Source organism: Carlito syrichta, unplaced genomic scaffold (assembly GCF_000164805.1).
Source record: "Carlito syrichta isolate Samal-C Ts95f unplaced genomic scaffold, Tarsius_syrichta-2.0.1 Scaffold315851, whole genome shotgun sequence".
Classification (NCBI taxonomy): Eukaryota; Metazoa; Chordata; class Mammalia; order Primates; family Tarsiidae; genus Carlito; species Carlito syrichta.
This window is the reverse complement of record NW_007259947.1, coordinates 355,229-373,087: the sequence shown is the minus strand read 5'-3', so window position 1 is coordinate 373,087 and position 17,859 is coordinate 355,229. Positions and strand designations below refer to the sequence as shown.

The following is a 17,859-nucleotide window of genomic DNA, read 5'->3' as shown; positions in this document are numbered from 1 at the left end:
TTGCAGTTGAATATTAGAACAGGATGGGGGATTTGCTTTTAGCAAGAACTACATCCTGCTGAATAACCCCAGGAAAGTCCTTGACCTTCCTTAGCCTCATTTCCTTGTATGTTAAAAGGGTCATTTTATGAAGATAGAATAAGGCAGTCCATGTGATGTGCTTTAAATGAGTTTGGCAACTCGAAAGTACTCATTTGTAACAGATGGTAGCTAGTATTAAATTAAGTGATAGTTCCTATCTCTTTGCACTCTTCTTCAAAAACACTTATTTTTACATGATATATCCTTACATGAAATGCTAGTAGAAAAATAAAATTGGACTATAAATATATTAATGTATGGAGTGGATACAGAACTGCACTGCCCAGAGTGCCCTTTAAGGGAGGGCTTGATGCCTGCCTATCAGTAGACAGCTTCCAGGTATCAGTATTGCTGGGTCTGTCACCGCTGCAGAAAGCCACCTGGCCCTGGAGCACACCCTTCCCAGGACAGCCAATGAGTAATTGAGAAGGATGAAATTGGAGGTGTTAGGCCTTGGGTGGGGTGCGCAAAAGGCAGAAGATTTCAGCTCAGTGAAGAACAACTCACTGAACAACTCTGACAAGCTGTATAATTCTCCAGAGTGCTCCCATGGGGTTGGCTCTGCAACACAGTTCAGTTCCTCCCTCTGCCCAATCCTGCATCCTCCACATCCCTTGCACAGGTGTTGATCCCTAATACTTATCCATACATCAAACTCTGTTTCAGTTTCTGCTTCCTGACAGTCTCACCTGCAACAGTATATAACCTTCTGATTATCGTTTTTAGAAATTCAGGAAAAATCACCCTCTAACACATCTAAGAAAATGCACAGCTCTCAGGTGCTATCACAAACCACTGCCCAGTAGACAGCATGGTGCAGCTGAGCATGTGCTTACCTGGAGAGCACGAGCCCTGGGTTCTAGTCCTTTTCAACTGCTAACCAGTTGGATTGAACCTGGGCAAGTCACTGCCGCTCTCTAGGCCCCAATTTCTCCATCTATAAATTGAGGAAACTGCAGGAACTAACACGTATTACTACTCCCTTCCCACAGTCTTGGCTTTTTTCTCATCCCTTAGCCTGTATTGGGCTATTTAGGAGTTTCCTGACAGTGAAGAGCAAGTGAAGCCACCTTACCTTCAAGATGACCACCAGCAGGCCAGCGCTCACGAGCAGAGGGATGAGGCTGCTGATGAACCAGCTAAACCAGAGGATGCCGTTGTCCAGGCCCATGATCCGCATGGTCTCCTTCAGCCGTGCCTCCTTCTCATACACGATGCCCTTGATGATCACAGCCACAGAGTAAATCCAGGCCAGCGTCATGAAGAGAGGCATTGACCGGCTCATCACCCGCAGGAAGCTGGAGACCCCAAGGAAGGGCAGAGGTAGAAATAAACACACAGGTGAGCCAGGGTCATGGGCCAAGCTTCTGAGCCTGCATACCAGAGGGATATGGACCAGAGAAGGGCAAGCCCTCTGGACTCTGGAAGGTACAGATCACCAAATGCTTCATAAGCAAGGTAACATAGTGATCAAAACTAGGCTAACAAAGAGTAGCCAAGCAAAACTGAGGGCTTGACTAGCTAACTGTGAGCTGTTAAGAGAGGTTAATACTAAAAATGAAATTTTAAAAAAACCCAACTCATTCTCTCATGAAATTTCATCTCCAAGGTCATCCACTATCAACTTGCTGAGTGTAAATCTTATCATGATGCAGAAATACACTTCAGGCAGCTCTTGTCTGCAGTATTTCAGATCCCCAACTAGAATAGGAAATGCAGAGCTGCAAAGTAAATGGGACACAGAACTTGGACCCTGAAACTTGAGGTTCAAGTCACGTTTTACCACATAGGCATATACTAGCTATGTGACCACAGGCAAAGGCTCCTAATGCCTCTGAATTTCCATGGCTTTATCTTAAGACATCGTTTGTATAGTAAACTTTGGTTTAGGGGCCTTTGGAAATATCTTCCTTTGGAAAATTCCAGCTAATTATTTTGAAGGTGAAAAACAAGATAATTTCTAGAGGCCTAGAAAAGTTACAGATGACCCATATGAGGAAATAGTTTGTTCAATACAAAATATAGCAAATACAAGGACAGGAACTCTGCTCCTTCTGGAACCTGACCACACACATCCCACCACCAACAACAAAGAAGAAGAGAATTTTCAGAATTGGGAAGACACATCACATATTCAGATGTCTGCAATAACTACACCTCTTCCCATTCTCTCTTAGAAGAAATTATTACATCCAAAGACATAGTTTCCACAATAAGAACTTGGCAGCTAAGTGACTAAGTACTAGAAGATTCTCAGATAAAGAGACAACTGTGTTCCATTTTATTTGGATTGTTTTAAAATGAGGTTTACCTGTTAGGGGATGGAAGTGAATAAATTTACCCAAAATCTGCTTTTCCAAATTAAGACTGATATTTCTGCATTTAGAGGTATGTGTGTGTGTATGCCCTGGCACGTATTTGTCATGACACATTTTAAACTTGCAGACTGGGCAATTTTGACTAAAAGTAGTGTGTAAAACAATAAAAGCAGTAGTAACCATGGATGAAGAAAGAAGAAGATTACTACTGTGTGCACATGTATATCTGTATGTGTGATATGGTTTACATTATTGACTACCTAACACCTAGCATCTTACTTCTAGATCATTCACACACATTCTCTCTCTCTCTCTCTCTCTGTCTCTCTCTCTCTCTCTCTGTCTCTCTGTCTCTCTCTGTCTCTCTCTCTCTCTCTCTCTCTCCATCTGGCACAGTGTTAACTGGTTAAATAAAGATGGTGGTTTGCAGGTAACTTACATGTCATCAACATAACAGGGGTAGGGCATCTGTTGCATGTAGACACCAGTTTTCTTCTCGGTGCCTGTCAGCACCCTGATGATTGCCTGCTCCACTACATCCTGCAAGTAGGTGAAGCCACCCCAGACGTACCGCATATCCTCAAAGGGGTCAGCCCGAGGACCGGGGTCCCAGTACCTAAAACCAAACCACAGGTGATCAAATATTCCTTTAGATTCATACAATTAAAAAGCTACTATTTTTATTTCTGTATCTTTACTTTTGGTCTCAGTTGACATGTACACATATTTTCAAATAGGTATAATCAGAATGAGCATCCTACTTGGTTTGGTTTTTCTTCCCCCTCCATTTGCTACCTAACACTGCATCGAGTGGACACACCAAAATTTCCTTAGCCATTCCCTTTTTATTGATTGTTTGCCCTTTTTCATAAAAATGAACAACACTAGCACAGGAAACCTAAAGTCTTTTTTTTCTGTTGATTTAATTCCTTGGGATTCACTCCCTTTAGTGGAAATACTAAATCCAAAGATACTAATATTTTATTACCTTTGAAATAATACCTTCTAGTGATACATATACCAATTTCACTAAAATCATACCTCTAGTTTAAATTATTTTTGTGGACATTTCTTCCAAATTCTCAGTTAAAATAAAGTACCTCTAGTCATAATAGTTGCTCCCGACCTCCCCAAGACTGGGTTGGTGTGATAGATTCTACTTACGCATCCCTAATCTTATTTGTCCTCTCCACATTATCAATGTCCATTCGGATCTTGTACTTGACATGATGGGGCAGCTCTACACTGCCTGGACCAATTCCAGTGAACACAATACCAGCCCAGAACTTCCTCTCATTCAGCAGCTCCATGGACTTGTTGATGAGCCAGACTTCTGTGGCTATAGGTTCCAGCTTGTTCAGGTTGACACACTGGTGAAAGAACAGCCTTCATAAGAACACTGGCGGCCAGGACAACAAGCAGACAAATCCTACCCTAGGAAGGAAGTCCTAACTGAATGACTGTTTATCCCCACTCCCGAATTCTCTCTAAAGTAGTGTTCTGATCTTCAACAAATAATGACCATTTTGATTTTTAACTGAAATGTAAGAGAAATGCTAGAAGTATCTAGAGATAAATTACTTGTACTGATTTCTGCAGAGTGAAAGAGGTAGAAACAACCATTATACCTTATTGGTCTCTCTGTTTTCTTGGCAATTTTGAGTCATAGTAACTAACCAACCTACCCAACAGATCAAAAAACCTTTTATTAATCCCTAGTAAGTGATCAATTCTTTTTTTTTTTTTTGAGTTGTAGTCTCACTCTGTCACCCAGACTGGAGTGCAGTGGCCGCTCCCAGCCACCGCAGTCTCGACCTGCTGGGCTACGGATCCTTCTGCCTCAGCCTTCCAAGTAGCTGGAACTACAGGCGTGCGCTGCCACGCCTGGCTAATTTTTTTTTTATTTATTGTAGAGATGAGGTCTCACCAAGTTGCCCAGGCAGGTCTCGAACCTGCAGGCTCAGGCAATCCACTCACCTCAGCCTCCCAAAGGCACGGGATTACAGGTTGAGCCACCAAACCCGGTGCTGATTAATTCTTAAGACTAAAATTTTTAAATGTAATCTGTCCTGAATCTGATTTTAGATAAGTTTTATAAAATAACATTTTAAAGAAAATGTTTTGTTACCATTAGGCACTGGCTATCAAAACACAAGAAAACCTAAAAGAATATAAGTAGAAACACTCTCTTGAGTCAATATAAAATAAAACTAGAATTAGGTTTGTTAATTTACTCATTCAGTCATTTGAGTAACATTTATTGAAGGCCTTCTGTACACCAAACCCTGTGTTAGGTGTGAGGGATGCTGCAGTAAATGAGACTACACATTAATTCTAAACTCTCCTCCTGCCTGAACCTTATTGCAATGTCTCCGTAGTCTTCTCTAATTGATCCATGCAACAGATTCTCACCTCCATGAAGCGAGATATGGTCTGAATTGCCTGGTTGGTCTCATTGAAAGCTTCTCTCCAGGTGTACACGGAGCCATTAGCAGACTGGACATCCTCTGGGTGCTTGGCCAAAAATGCCACAATGTCTTGGGCTGTCCAATCTAAGCCATTCAACTGCTGTTCCCAAAAGTGGTCATTGCCTCTGCTATCCAACAGCGTCTGTCATTTCAACAAAAAAGTGCAAGTAGTAAATACAAACTAAATCTTGGTGAACTTTATATAATGTACAAAATGCTGCCACATCTTTTTTTTCTATCTTCACAGAAAATTGTGAGATAGACAACAGTGTCCCTATTTTACAGATGAGAAGACTAAGGTTTAAAAAAAAAAGGATGTTATTTTAACCAAGGCTCAGTCATAATATTAATAAATGTGGAGTTGAGACTCAAAGTCAGACCAATCTGAATTCAGAGTCTACATGCTTTCCACTGTATCAAACAACTCAATTCACAGTATTAACTGCTGTGATAACAATAGTAAGACTAATAGTGTATAGTTACTATGTTGAATAATTTATATGCTTTACCTCACACAACTCCATGAAGAGGGTACCTTTAATCATTACCATTTTACAGATGTGAAAACTGAAATTTAGAGGGGTAAAGTCTCTAATATAAGGTCACACAGCTAGTAAGTTACAAAGCCAGAATGGGAAACATAGGCCCTCTGATTCTAGTAAAACTCCCCATTGCATTATATTGCCTTCCTCTTTTGAGTCCAGATATTTATCTGGTAACCCCACATAAATATCCTATCTTTAGACTGAACCTACTTTAACTGCTTAGTTTAGGAAAATAATGCCTCTGGTTAAACCCAGTAAGGTACCATCTTTTCCAATTGCATAGGAGACCTACTTTCCACTTCTTGTTCCCTTTCTGCTTGGTTCCTCATGTGGGGCAACATGAAAGAGAAGGACAAATCAATCTGGTGCTCAACCAGCAGTTCCACAGGGGCCAAGGCGCAGGCACACACAGATGTGCAGCAAGAAAAACAGAGCAGCTGCAAACTCAGCAAAAAGAAGAAGCATCTGCAACTCCTGTCCTAACTTCAAGAGGGAAGTTGAAACCCTGGCTCTGCCAAGCTGGAATCTCCAAGGGTCTAAAAACTGCTGCTTCTTTACATCAGTCTTATTTTCACTAACATTATAAGGTTTTTCCCCCGGTAGCTTTGTACTTATTATTTTAATGGGAGCACAATGATTTTAGAGAGTATATATATACTATAATTTCATTAATTATTCCTGTACTGCTGAGCATTTAGTCTATTTCCAATTTCTCACAATAACAATTAATGGAGCAATAACATTTTCTCTCATTTAAAATTATTCCTGTAGGATACAGTCCTTGGGGGTGGGTAGAATGGAGGTACACAGAATGGCACATATTTTATGGTTCTTGACATTTTCATTCCAAATTGCCTTCCAGGAGAGAATAACAATTTATACCATTATCAGTAAGGTATGTACTTTTTGTGAACATAATAGATACAAAATTGCACCTAACAAAAGTTCACAGAGGCAAAAACCACTTTACTTGGAAATTTGAACTGAACAAGTAGTTAGGAGATGCGGCATTCAGGGTAAGGCCGGCCCTGCCCAGTATGGCTTCTGAGAGATATGGCCAAGGACAGTAAGACCAGAGAGATGTGCCCAATGAGATCACTGGCCACATAGCCCCTCTGGGTGCTTAAGAGGACCAGGAGACCTAAGACCATTCTAGGGGGTAGAGGCAGGAAGAAAGCAGGGCCTGGGGCTGAGGGGACAAGAATAGCTCAGAAAATAGAGCAAATCAGTGTCAGAAGTTTCCGTGACTCAACAGAGAGCGGTGCCTCTGGATACGTAAGGGCGAGGCAGAGCTAGATAAGAGCTACTCCAGCAGAAGCAGACCCCCTCAGCCATCACCACCTTGTGTACCAGATGCCAGGCTGCTGGGGGGCAAGTTAAATAATCAATTTAAGAGAGGAATAATCAATTTAAGAGAGGAATATAGTCAGAGGAGGCTCTTTTCTTCCACTCACAGGCTGATGACTCCCTAGTCTGCCTCCAGCCCTACCACCTTCCTGTTCCACAGACTCCAAGACCGCTGGCCTATTAGACACCCCTGCCATCCCCTTGGCTAGAAATCAAGAATCACCTTGATGCCCACCTCTGATTCACTGCTCCACAACCAAGCAGCCATCAGGCCCCACCTCTTGCATTATGTCTTGGCCACTTGAATAGTTTCCTCCCTGATCTCTGCCTCCACCCATCCATTATTCGTTCTTCTATCCAACTACCCTATCAGAGTAATGCATCTATATTTCCCCTTGCTAAGCAACCTTTCATGGTCTCCCAGAGATTAAAGTAAAGGTCATCAGCTCGACACACAAGTCCCTGCAAGGCATACCATACCTTTCTCTCCAGCCACAGTGCCCCCACTTTCAATCATACACCTTGGCTTCTCCCAGTTGGATTCCTAATGAATGACACAGTCATGTTTACAAGGGCCTTGTCCCCTGAACTGGGAGGGCAGTTGGAGTGTCCAAAGGCAAACTCTCAATTTAAGAGTAAGGAAGCAACTATTTGCCCACAAATTGAGCCTCAATGAGTCTCTACACAGGGTCCCTTATCATCCTCTGAGACCCAGGCAAGGAGAAAAAGTTCAGCTAGTAGAATATGGATTCCAAGGAGAAGACCTGGAAGAAAGGCCTGAGACCACGCTCAGGTCTAATGGGACTAGATCACAGGAATCCCATATAGAGGAGAGATCCACACTCGAAGGGCACGAGCTATTACTATTAGTCATACAAATTATGTGCATGCTTTTCTCACTAAAGAGAAAAACCCCACTTGAAGAATTCTGCATATATGTAACAGGACAAGCGCAACACAGGAGACTGTGGCTTTGCCAGTACCAGAGCCTTCTTCCTCGGTAACCTGCTTCCCAGGGGATCAAGAGACATTCCAACACTTCAGAAGAGTTCCCTCCAGGTAGGTACAGCTTTTAAAACCCAGTCAGCCCGCAGATCAAAGAGGTTCAAGACAGGAAACCTGGCAAAATCCTCTCCTACTTCTTACCAGCAGCAGAGACAAAAGTAAGAGGCCTCCCTCACCACAGAAATAGGAGAGAATCTAATGATTCTCTGACTCAGCCCAAGGTAGGGAATATATGATTAAACTGCACTCAGGCTCAGGCAGAGGAGACATTCTGTTCTTGCTCAGACTGCTCTGCATTTGAATCCCATTGTCTCTAGAGCACTCAGAAACATTAAGTGTAATTCCCTTCTCGCATTAACAGCAGCAGCTCAGCACTTCCAAGGTGCCCTGGGAACAAGTATCTCAGACCTGTCTGCATGTCAGAACATGCTTTTGCTCCCACACCTCCTTCCAAGGCCTTCTAAAACAAAGGGAGGCTAAAGAGATGCTGCGGCTGGCTCAGGAGCCAGAGCCAGAGATGAGAATAATTAGGGTCCTGCAATCACCTAACTCTAGTTCCAAACACCAGACCATACTAAATTTTGTAGAAAACTGATATCTGATGAGAGGCATTGATGATAACAACCACAGTGTTATCTCTGCACCATGACCTGTACTTCTGGAGAGGCAGCAACTATGCTCACTACATCTCAGTCAGTTACACTTAAGGAATTCTCATCTCAGTCACTTAAAGGAAAGTGACCAGGAGCTTCCCTCTCCACTATCAAGCAGGCAGAGCAACACTCACCCGAACAAGGTCCATCTCTTGGCTGTTCTCCATGAAGGTCCAGATCTTAGGGCTGAGTTCTTCCCACATGCCTTCCAGATCATGGAACACAGCCAGTTCCTGGAAGGTCTTGTTCACCTGGCATCAGGTGGGAAGCCAGGGGACACAGAGAAAGGAGGAGAGGCAGAGACAGTGAGCACTTCAACGCCTGCCTGAAAAGATACCCCATCACAGCAGCACCGGGCCGGTCCTGCCAGTCATCCCCAAGAAATGCCTGCCTGTAGCTATGATTCAAAGACCTAGGGGCGAGAGACTGGCCCTCAAGAGTCAGCTCTGGTCTGGATCAGACTTCAGGTTTTCACTCTTTGGGAATTCCAGAAAAGCCATGAGTGTATAACTCAACAAACTCCATCTGAAGTCACCTTTACTTTTTTGCTTCTAATTTTGGGAAGATTCTGGGGAGGAAGGCTTGGGCTGGGACAGCTTACCTCAGCCATAACCTGCCTTGTGGCTGGAGTGTCAGGTGTATACAGGATCTTCCCGACAAGCAGAGGCTTGAGAGCTTTCCAAATGATGCGGGACAGAGGACTAGACTCTAAATTCTTCATCAAGTCATTGCAGTAAGGAGCTACAAAGAAAAAAAAGACAAGTATTCATATGCGTGGCCATATACTGGTAGGACTCACAAGGGCTTTGGAGCTAGACAGACAGTCCTGGGTTCAAATCCCAGCTCTGCCACTTAACAGTCAAGTAACAAATTTCTTGTCTGAGCTTCCTTTTGTTCCTCTGTTAAGTTCATAACATCTGTTTGGCAGAGATGTGGAGAGAATTAACTTGGATGCTATCTATAAACCTCTAGAATGATGTTTGGTAAACAAGCGGAGCTTACAATACTGCTTATAAATAACTCTCACCTGAGCTGGTCTAGAAAAATGTTTTTTGTATGCACAAACCCTCATAACTTCAGATTCATACACTCATGGCACCCTCACCACTTTGTTTTCACTGAAAACCAACAGGTTCTTGAGCAGCAACCACAGAGCTGAATTCAGACTTTAGCTTTCAAGCAAAAACCGAAGTTCTCTCTTCAATAAAGAGGGAAAAATGCAAATCCAAAATGATAACAACGTAATAGGTTTGATTATCCAGAAGGATCACTGTTTTTTTTTTCAATTTCATTCTGCATTTTTCAAGTATTTTAGATGTCAAGTATCCTCTACATGGTGCAAAAATGACGTAATTTTTTTAAAAGAGGATTTGCTTTCAATTATATCTGTCATGCAAATGAGGCTCGCTTGGGTCAACTTGTAAGCTGGGGAAGAGAAGGAGATGGCAGTCATAAAGCTGCCTACATTGCCACCCTCTTCAGACTTGTAAAGCGACCTGTGAATGTCCAGAATGCTTTACTCCAGAGAAGAATAAAAGGTTCTTGTGTTACAGTAATATACAAAAGTTGCTTCACTCAGTGTCTGAAAGACACACCTGTGGTTGGAAATGAAGAAAGGCTCACCCGCATCATGTTTTCAAGGAAAAAGATGCCACTGTCTAAAACTAACACTGGATCCCGGCTGCCAGGGGCATAGGACACACATTCCCACAAAAAGCTTAAGCGTGAGGAGCGGATATGGAGTTATAAATTTCCTTAACACTTGCAGCTAAGAGTGAGAAACAAACAGCAGATCAAATGTCCAAGTGTGATGACACACACATGCTACCATTAACAGATATTTTAGAGGCAGTTTGGTTTACCAGAAAAAACAGAAATCCAGATGGATCTGGACTTAAGTTCTGGCTCTTGACGATTAATTATGTTGGGGCTTTGACCAAATCACTCAACCTCTCTGAGCCTATGAATATGGGATTATAGAATCTTCTTTGCAGTGTTATCATGAGGTTAAATGAGATGACTTAACTAGAATTATGGTACATAGGAAATTTTACCTAAATGTTAGCTTTTGTTGTTGTTATTACTATTATTATTTATTTTAAAGTTTTTATTATAAACCTTACTTCAATGGTAATGCTAATAATAACAATAACACAAAGACAACAATGTCATCCTTTTACAAAGTATTTTTCTAGCCTTACTGAGTTAAAATATTTTACTGACAAGTACAATTTTATCTATAAAGTATACAGTGTGATATTCTGATAGATGTACACACTGTAAAACGATCACCACAATCAAGCTGTTAATACATCTGTCACCTCTTGTAAGTTACCTTTATTGTTTGGTGAAAATACTTAAAATCTACTCTCTTTGCAAGTTTCAAGTATACTATCCGGAATTACTAACGACAGTCACCACGCTGTACATTAGATTGCCAGAACTTATTCATCATGAGTAACTGACATTTTGTGCCCTTTGACCAATATCTCCTTGTTCCCCCAGCCCTTGGTAACCTCCACTCCACTCCCTGCTCTTATGAGTTTGTTTAGATTCTGCATATAAATGATGCCATGCAGCATTCAGTATCCTGACAGTATCATGTCCTTAATTACTCTGGGGGCCAGCTTCCTACATTCCCCAGAAAACCAGGATACTGGCTTTCAATCATCCATTCAGTTGATAGACACCACTGTGCACCTGAGACGTGCCAGGTCACATTCAGCTGACAGTCAGCTGATTAAAGAAAAGCCTTTCTCCTCCAGGAGGAGCGCTGTCTAGCAGGCAAACAGGTATGCAGACGTCCAATGCTGCTACAGGAAGAAGAGGTGACACAGACCAAGTCCAGAAAGGCAGGGAAGGGGACAGGGTTGGGGTCTTCAGAGAGACTCACTTGTAGAGTTATCATAGAAGGTTTCAGCATCTTCCTCGGTGCCGTTGCCTCCAAAGAGGGCTTTGTAGTTGTTGTCCTCATACCAGTTGAGGGACTTGATCTTCAGCCCCCCACCCTCGGGATGGCCACAGACGATGCGAGACACAGCCTGGTATATTTGGGTGGAAGAGCCAGAGTTGTTCACGTTGGTCAGAAACATCACCTCCTGTCGCATGTCACTCCAGCTTGTTGTGCTGAACAGCTGGTGTCAGGGATGGGGAGAGAAGGAGAAGAAAGCGGGAGGGAGAAAAGGGCAGAGCAAGGGTTGGGGACAGAGAAGAGAAAGAAACATCTTATTTTCTGGATCTCCCAAAAACCACATCCCAGAACATATTTCGTCTGATGTCATCTCAAAGCGGATGGGCCTGCCAGAACCTGGCGACCCTATTCATGGTCCAGGGATCAGCAGCATCAGCATTTCTGGAGAGACTACTCCAAATGCAGATTCAGAGACCCCTTTGCAAACCTGCATTTTCACAAGATGCTCGGGTGATTCCTGTGCCCATTGAAGTTTAAGAAGTACAGCCTGGAAGTCAGTGGAGACCCTGAGGGTGGGCTTTGTTTCGCTGAGATTATCTTCTGGTGTAAAGAAGAGAATGCTTTCTCTGACTGTGGATGAGTCCATCAGGAACTGCTCCCAACTTTGATCACTGACATTTCTAAAACACCTCAAATCTCAGTGTGGAAATTTCTCCCCTTTGGGAAAAAAGGTACTGTGTGTAAAGTCCCTTATCCTGGTCTCAGTAAAGTGTCGGGTCATGAAAAAGCATGTGAGAGACCTGAGTGCGCTCCATCCCTCATTAGTCTACAGCCTTAGAAAAATCATGTCTTGTCTCTCACGGCCCAACTTCTCATCAAGACAATGAAGCTAAAACAGCACATGGTGAGGAGTGAACCACATGCTACACATGAGGGTCCCCTGTACAGAGCAGTCCCCAAGTGGTGAGTCAGAAGCCCCAGGCGACTGGAGGTGTGTCTGTGACTTCCACTCAATAGCGTCAGTGACAAGGACAGTGCTCTGTCTCACATACAGATGTACTCCAGCACCATGTGGAGTTCTTGGCCCAATTGCTATTATTAAGTATTTATAGAGCATTCTGTATTTCCACACATTTCACAATAAACCATTACTAAATCCCTACATTCCTTGAAATGTCATTGCATATTCTTACCCCCTGGGAAGACTGAGCCATGGAAAGTAGAGGGGAGGGGCTGTAGGGCCCTGCACACACCCTGGAAAACTCCATGTGCCCAGTTTTCTCCCTCACAGCCTGCAGGTTCCTGTGAGTAATGTGGTTCCCTTCTGCCTCCAGATGGGAACTAGGCTCTCCAGGGATGGTTCAGATGTCACAAAGATTTCTCTCTCCAGAGAGGGAGCATCTAGCAGGCTCTACAAGAACACAGTTGGGTGGACAGCTTTTCCTTACTTTGGGGTATATGGATGAACAGTGGACAGGTAGCTATACCACCTTTCCTTTTGGTGGTTAATAATACCAGCCCTAGAGATTTTTAAACGATAATGAGTAAAAGCCACTCACTTCTCTTTCCACAGACTCCCAATCAAAACCACAATTTTCTTCCCATGTGAAACAGCAAATCTTTGGACAGAAGGATCATACATTTCTGAGTTATTCCAAACTGTTGGCCTCAGCTCATGCTCCAGACTTTGTCTGAAGAGCTCCCTGACTCCCAAGAAGGGCCGGCCCTTCATCCTGCAGTCCATGAATGGTGGTGGAGATTGATAATCACTGTCAAGTGAACGAAGGGGTAACTGACTGACTGCTTTCTCAATCCACTGCAATGGTCTTCATCTTCCCTGGTCCCCACCCCAGTCTCTTCTCAATCCAACCACCAGGGTGTCATCAGTCTACAGATTCTGATCATATCATTCCCCCTCCGCTTCAAACTCTCCACTGGATTCCCTTCTCACCCAGTGAAATCCTAACTCTTGCCTGTAGGCACTCACCTCCTTCTCTAAGCTCATCTCTGCCCTCCTTTCACTTGCTCGCTTTCCCTGATCTTTAAACATGTTTCTTAAGCATGCCCTAGCATCAACACCTTTGTATCTGCTGTTCCTCCTACCTGGAGTACCCTTTCCTACACAGACATGCTGTCCTCTCCATCAAGCTCAATTGTCATCTTATCAGAGAGGGCTTCCCTAATCACCCCCCTTAAAATAGCACTTTATCACACTCTATGCCCCTTACCCTGCTTTTGTTTTTCTTCGTTGCACGTATCCTTTCTGTCAGACTATAAGCTGACCTATTTATTTCTGTCTCTCACTCCATGAGAGCCCCATGAGAACAGGGAAGTCAGTGTTTTCATTGCTGAGTTCCCATCCCAAAATCTAGCTACGCCAGGCACCTGGTCAGTATTAAATGGATATATCTGAGACTCTGCCTCCCTGTCCTGCCTTCCCAATTATCAGTTACACACCTACCTCATCACCCAGATGTGACACTCATGTCAACTTTCACTCCTCTTCCTCCTCAAGTCCCCATTTCTACCCAAATGTCATAAATGCATATTTCTTTTCTTTGATGGGTCTCCTATTCCAGGTACTATCACAGTTCATCATGAAGCAAGCTGGTGAGTCCAACAAGAACACAAGCTTTGGAGTCCAACAGTACAGGGCTCAACTCCCAGTTTTGTCAATGAAGTCACTGGATGACTATGGGCAAGTTGCTTAACTTTTCGGAGCCCTGGTGCCATTTGTGAAATGGGCACAATACAGTAAGACCCACTTCAGATGTGTCATGTGGATTATACAGAGAAATGGGGTGAAACTGCCTAAGCCAAAGCAGCTCCTCGGAAAATGTTGGCTCCCCTGTTCTTTTCCTTTCAAGAGTTGTGCTTTGATCAAAACAACCAACTTTCTTTCCAAACACTCACCAAACAAACAAGTGCATTTCTCTTCTCCCATTTATCTCACAGGAATAGCAAATGAAACAATAAGTAACTTGTGATCAAAGTGACTTGAAGGTGTTTTCTATTGAGAGAAGCAGGTGGTCCTTGCTTGTCCTGGACCAGGAGCAAGCAGGACACAGGCAGCAGATGCCCAGAAAAATGTATATTTTTTCGGTTGGAGAGGTTCCACCAAATCAGCAAAGGGAACAACACATGCTCTCAATTACTTTTTTAACTCAGACAAAAGGCAGGGCCAGTGATGTAAGAGAAAACAGCTGTAACCAAATCCTAAGTTTAGAGGCAGCCTCCCATTTACAGGTCCTGCTTTGCTTTCTCCAAGGCCAGAAATATATGAGGGGGAAGACAGTTGGGAGGGAACCTGATGGAGCAATACAGGACATGTCGATGTCGGCCAGACCCTAGAGAAATAGCTATGGACTTGCAGAAGTTTCCCTTTCTCCTTCTCCCCTTGGAAGAACCCTAGATGACCCAGCTTTTCCACCAAGCAAGAGGTCACCAGCCTTCATAACCAAGGTAACATATAGCAGTCTGAAAAAGGGCTTCTTCTCCTGAAAGGAGATCCAGAAGTCAAGTCTCTTCAAGTCAGAGACTTGTGAGCAGAATTAAAGAAAGAAAACAGCAGGACAGAAAGATACACTAAAACATCAACAGTGTTTAATCTTGATGTTTCTGCATTTACCAAACATTCTACATTTTCCACAATAAGCATGCAATAATTTTATTATGAGAAAACATAAAGTAAATTTTGATATTTAAAAATAAAATGCAAGTACCAAAAAAGGGCAAATTACCTATAAGCACCAAAAAAAAAAAGAGTTGAGAAGCAGCTGAAAATAAGGCTGGATCAAGTCTGAGAAAATTTCTCCCAAATGATTATCTTTCCAATATCCTGTATATTACGTACATTAAAGCCTGCATTGTTTGTGACCACCACCCCTGGCTCAGCTCCATACACATGGGGCTTCAGACAATTCCTCCAGCCCAAGTCTAATTTGAAACAAGGCTGGGAGTCAGAAAGGTGGAACACAGGCTGACTGGGAGTGACAGTAAAGGTTAACTGTTTTTGCAAGTGCCTACAGGCCCTCAGGTGCTAGGACAAAGATTACTCTGATATATTTGTTAGCATATGAACCTAAAAAAGCAAATTCAACTCAATATTCACTAAGAGACAATATTCCCAAAGTTGAACTTCATAGGCCAGATGTTTAGAAGCCAAAGAGCCGAATTAGGGGTACCATGTTATTACCTTTAGTTAGCAGACATTTGTTTTGCTAAAATCACTGTCTGGTCTAGCTATAAAAGAAGCAATATGGAGAAGCTAGTCAGGCAAAAGCAATGCATGGAAAGTAAGAGAGGGAATTCACCTCTTTACAAATGTGTCATTGCCTAGGGGCAGAGTTCTAAACTAGGTAACAGGTTTTCAGTCACTAATTAATTAGCTCAGAGATACCTATGAGTCTTAGTTTCTTCATCTCAAGTAAAGAGATCAAAACAGATTTCTTAAATCACATAGCCTTCTAACATTGATATTACATCTCAAATTATATTCAAATCAAAAGGAATCCCTGGCCAAACTCAGAAATGAAAAAAGGTGACACAATGGATGGCCCACTTTCTGGTTCTGGAAAAATACAACTTACCTCCTGGGCCAGAGTCCCAAGACTGTGTAGCAAAGTTTCTGTGGCCATAGTCAGCTCCTTGGTTGGGAAGGTAGATGTAGAGTTTAGTCCTGTCTGGAATGAGAAAAAATAATTTGTTTCTGAGTTCAAATGTGAATGTGAAATCTCTACTGAAAATGAGTAAGTTAATTAAAAACTGTTCACAACCTTGAGTTGAAAGAACAGGAAACCGACTCCTAACCAAAATAAAAGACACCACAACTCTTCTAACTTTGTGTTTTGGTTTCTTCATATAAGAATGACTGATTCCTCGATGGTTTTATGTGGTGTAGAAATATTATACTTAAAACTAGTTAAGATTACATCGATGTAAAAATATCTCATAAGGGGTGTCTGTGTATACAATACAACACTGACCACAAATTCCCAGACTTGTCTATGAGTCTGCAAGACAGCTACTACGGGAATGACCTTGAAAAGTTTTTAAAGGCTCATAAGAAAGGAAAATGTGAAGTTTAAAGCTGTCAAAAGTAGGGAAAGAAGGAATTCTTTCACTCTGTTCATATCTGCACTGTTTCTAACACTGGAAATTTAATGTGGAACACTTATTTTTATGTCTAGTCAAATCTTTATATATACTAATTCATATTTAGTTACAGTTATTTGTTACCTAACTATTAACATAGAAAATATAAGAAAATAGTTCATTAAAACCAGGAAAATATAAATTAGGGCAAAAAGGCTAAGATAAAGAAAAGAATAGGCTCAAAGGTCAGAATTGGCACAGCTGAGGAGCCTCAAATTTGATTGAGTATTCAGGCTTCCAAAGAGACATAAGGATCAGTTTAGCAAAAAAGTCATCAGGGAAAATCCCCATTTCCTTGGTGTTTCTATGGGCATTGTTTTATTCAATGTCATATCAGACACCTCTGAAGTCTAGAGAAGGCTAGGCTATTTTGACATTTGTCATATCAGAGAGAGCTGTGAAATTACAATGTAGACTACACAGAAAATGGTTGGAAGTGGATGAGACTCACTATCTCTGAGAAATAGCAGCCTGGAATGTTTTTTCTTAAAAAGAACTCCAAATGCAGAAGACTGAGTATCACCCTGATTATCATCACATGAGGGGAACCCCTAAAAAAACTAAAGTTATCTTGAGGGTGTGCCCCTTGTAGTAAAGTTTCCTCCTGCCAGGTAAGTGTTCCAGGAACCCATGGGCATCAGTGTACCAGTTAGTGTTGTTGTGAAAGGCTGTGTTCAGTATCAGTGAATTTTTTTTTTTTTTTTTGAAGATTCTTTCAATGTATTTGCCCATTTTATGATGGGTGATTTACAAGCAAACCTGCCCACACCACACTGAGGGTTTCGCCATTTTTGCCCCCAAAATGGCATGGCCTTAGTGCCCCACTCTCCCTATTCACTGGATCTTGCCCCAAGTGGAAAAAAAAAAAATGGCCCTCAAAGGGAAACATTTTGCCGATGTGGAAAAGGTGAAATTAAAAAATGGCAGAAGCACAAAAAAGGTATCAAAATTGATGAGTTAAAAAAAAAAAGTTTTGAGCAGTGGAAAAAGCATCTGGGTAGGTGTATGGCATCCAATGGGGAGTACTTTGAGGGTGAATAAAATTTAAACATGTAAGAACCAGTACACAATTTTTTAATAAATTCCAGGTTTTGTGGGGCACCCCTTATATCCAAGCATAATTCTAATGTGCATCTCTGAGAAAAATCTGCCTAAAGGTTCTATGAAAGAACGTGCACAGCCTGATTCATCAGTTCTTTTTGATTGACTTATGCATCAGAGGCCCAGTATGCCCACATACACAGTCCTCAGAGGGACTGATGCGGTCTCCCTTTAAGTGCTATATTCAAGGAGGTCTCTATGATATGACACACAGACTGTGCTAATGATTGTTCCTTCCACAGATAGTGATTCATAAGCAAAAACAGGTGGTGTGTT

The 17,859-nt window shown here is 42.3% G+C and overlaps 1 protein-coding gene across 1 annotated transcript in view; it reads right to left on the bottom strand.

The window, feature by feature from the left end:
• The window catches only part of ABCA1 (ATP binding cassette subfamily A member 1), a 135,234-nt gene that overhangs the window by 43,943 nt on the left and 73,432 nt on the right, over nt 1–17,859 (bottom strand). The window contains exons 8-15 of the mRNA XM_008073464.2: nt 15,918–16,010; nt 11,311–11,551; nt 9,019–9,158; nt 8,552–8,668; nt 4,812–5,009; nt 3,564–3,769; nt 2,839–3,015; nt 1,157–1,379 (exon numbers count right to left, since the gene is read on the bottom strand). Coding sequence (XP_008071655.1) covers nt 1,157–1,379; nt 2,839–3,015; nt 3,564–3,769; nt 4,812–5,009; nt 8,552–8,668; nt 9,019–9,158; nt 11,311–11,551; nt 15,918–16,010 — 1,395 coding nt within the window. The remainder of the gene's footprint in view (nt 1–1,156; nt 1,380–2,838; nt 3,016–3,563; nt 3,770–4,811; nt 5,010–8,551; nt 8,669–9,018; nt 9,159–11,310; nt 11,552–15,917; nt 16,011–17,859) is intronic.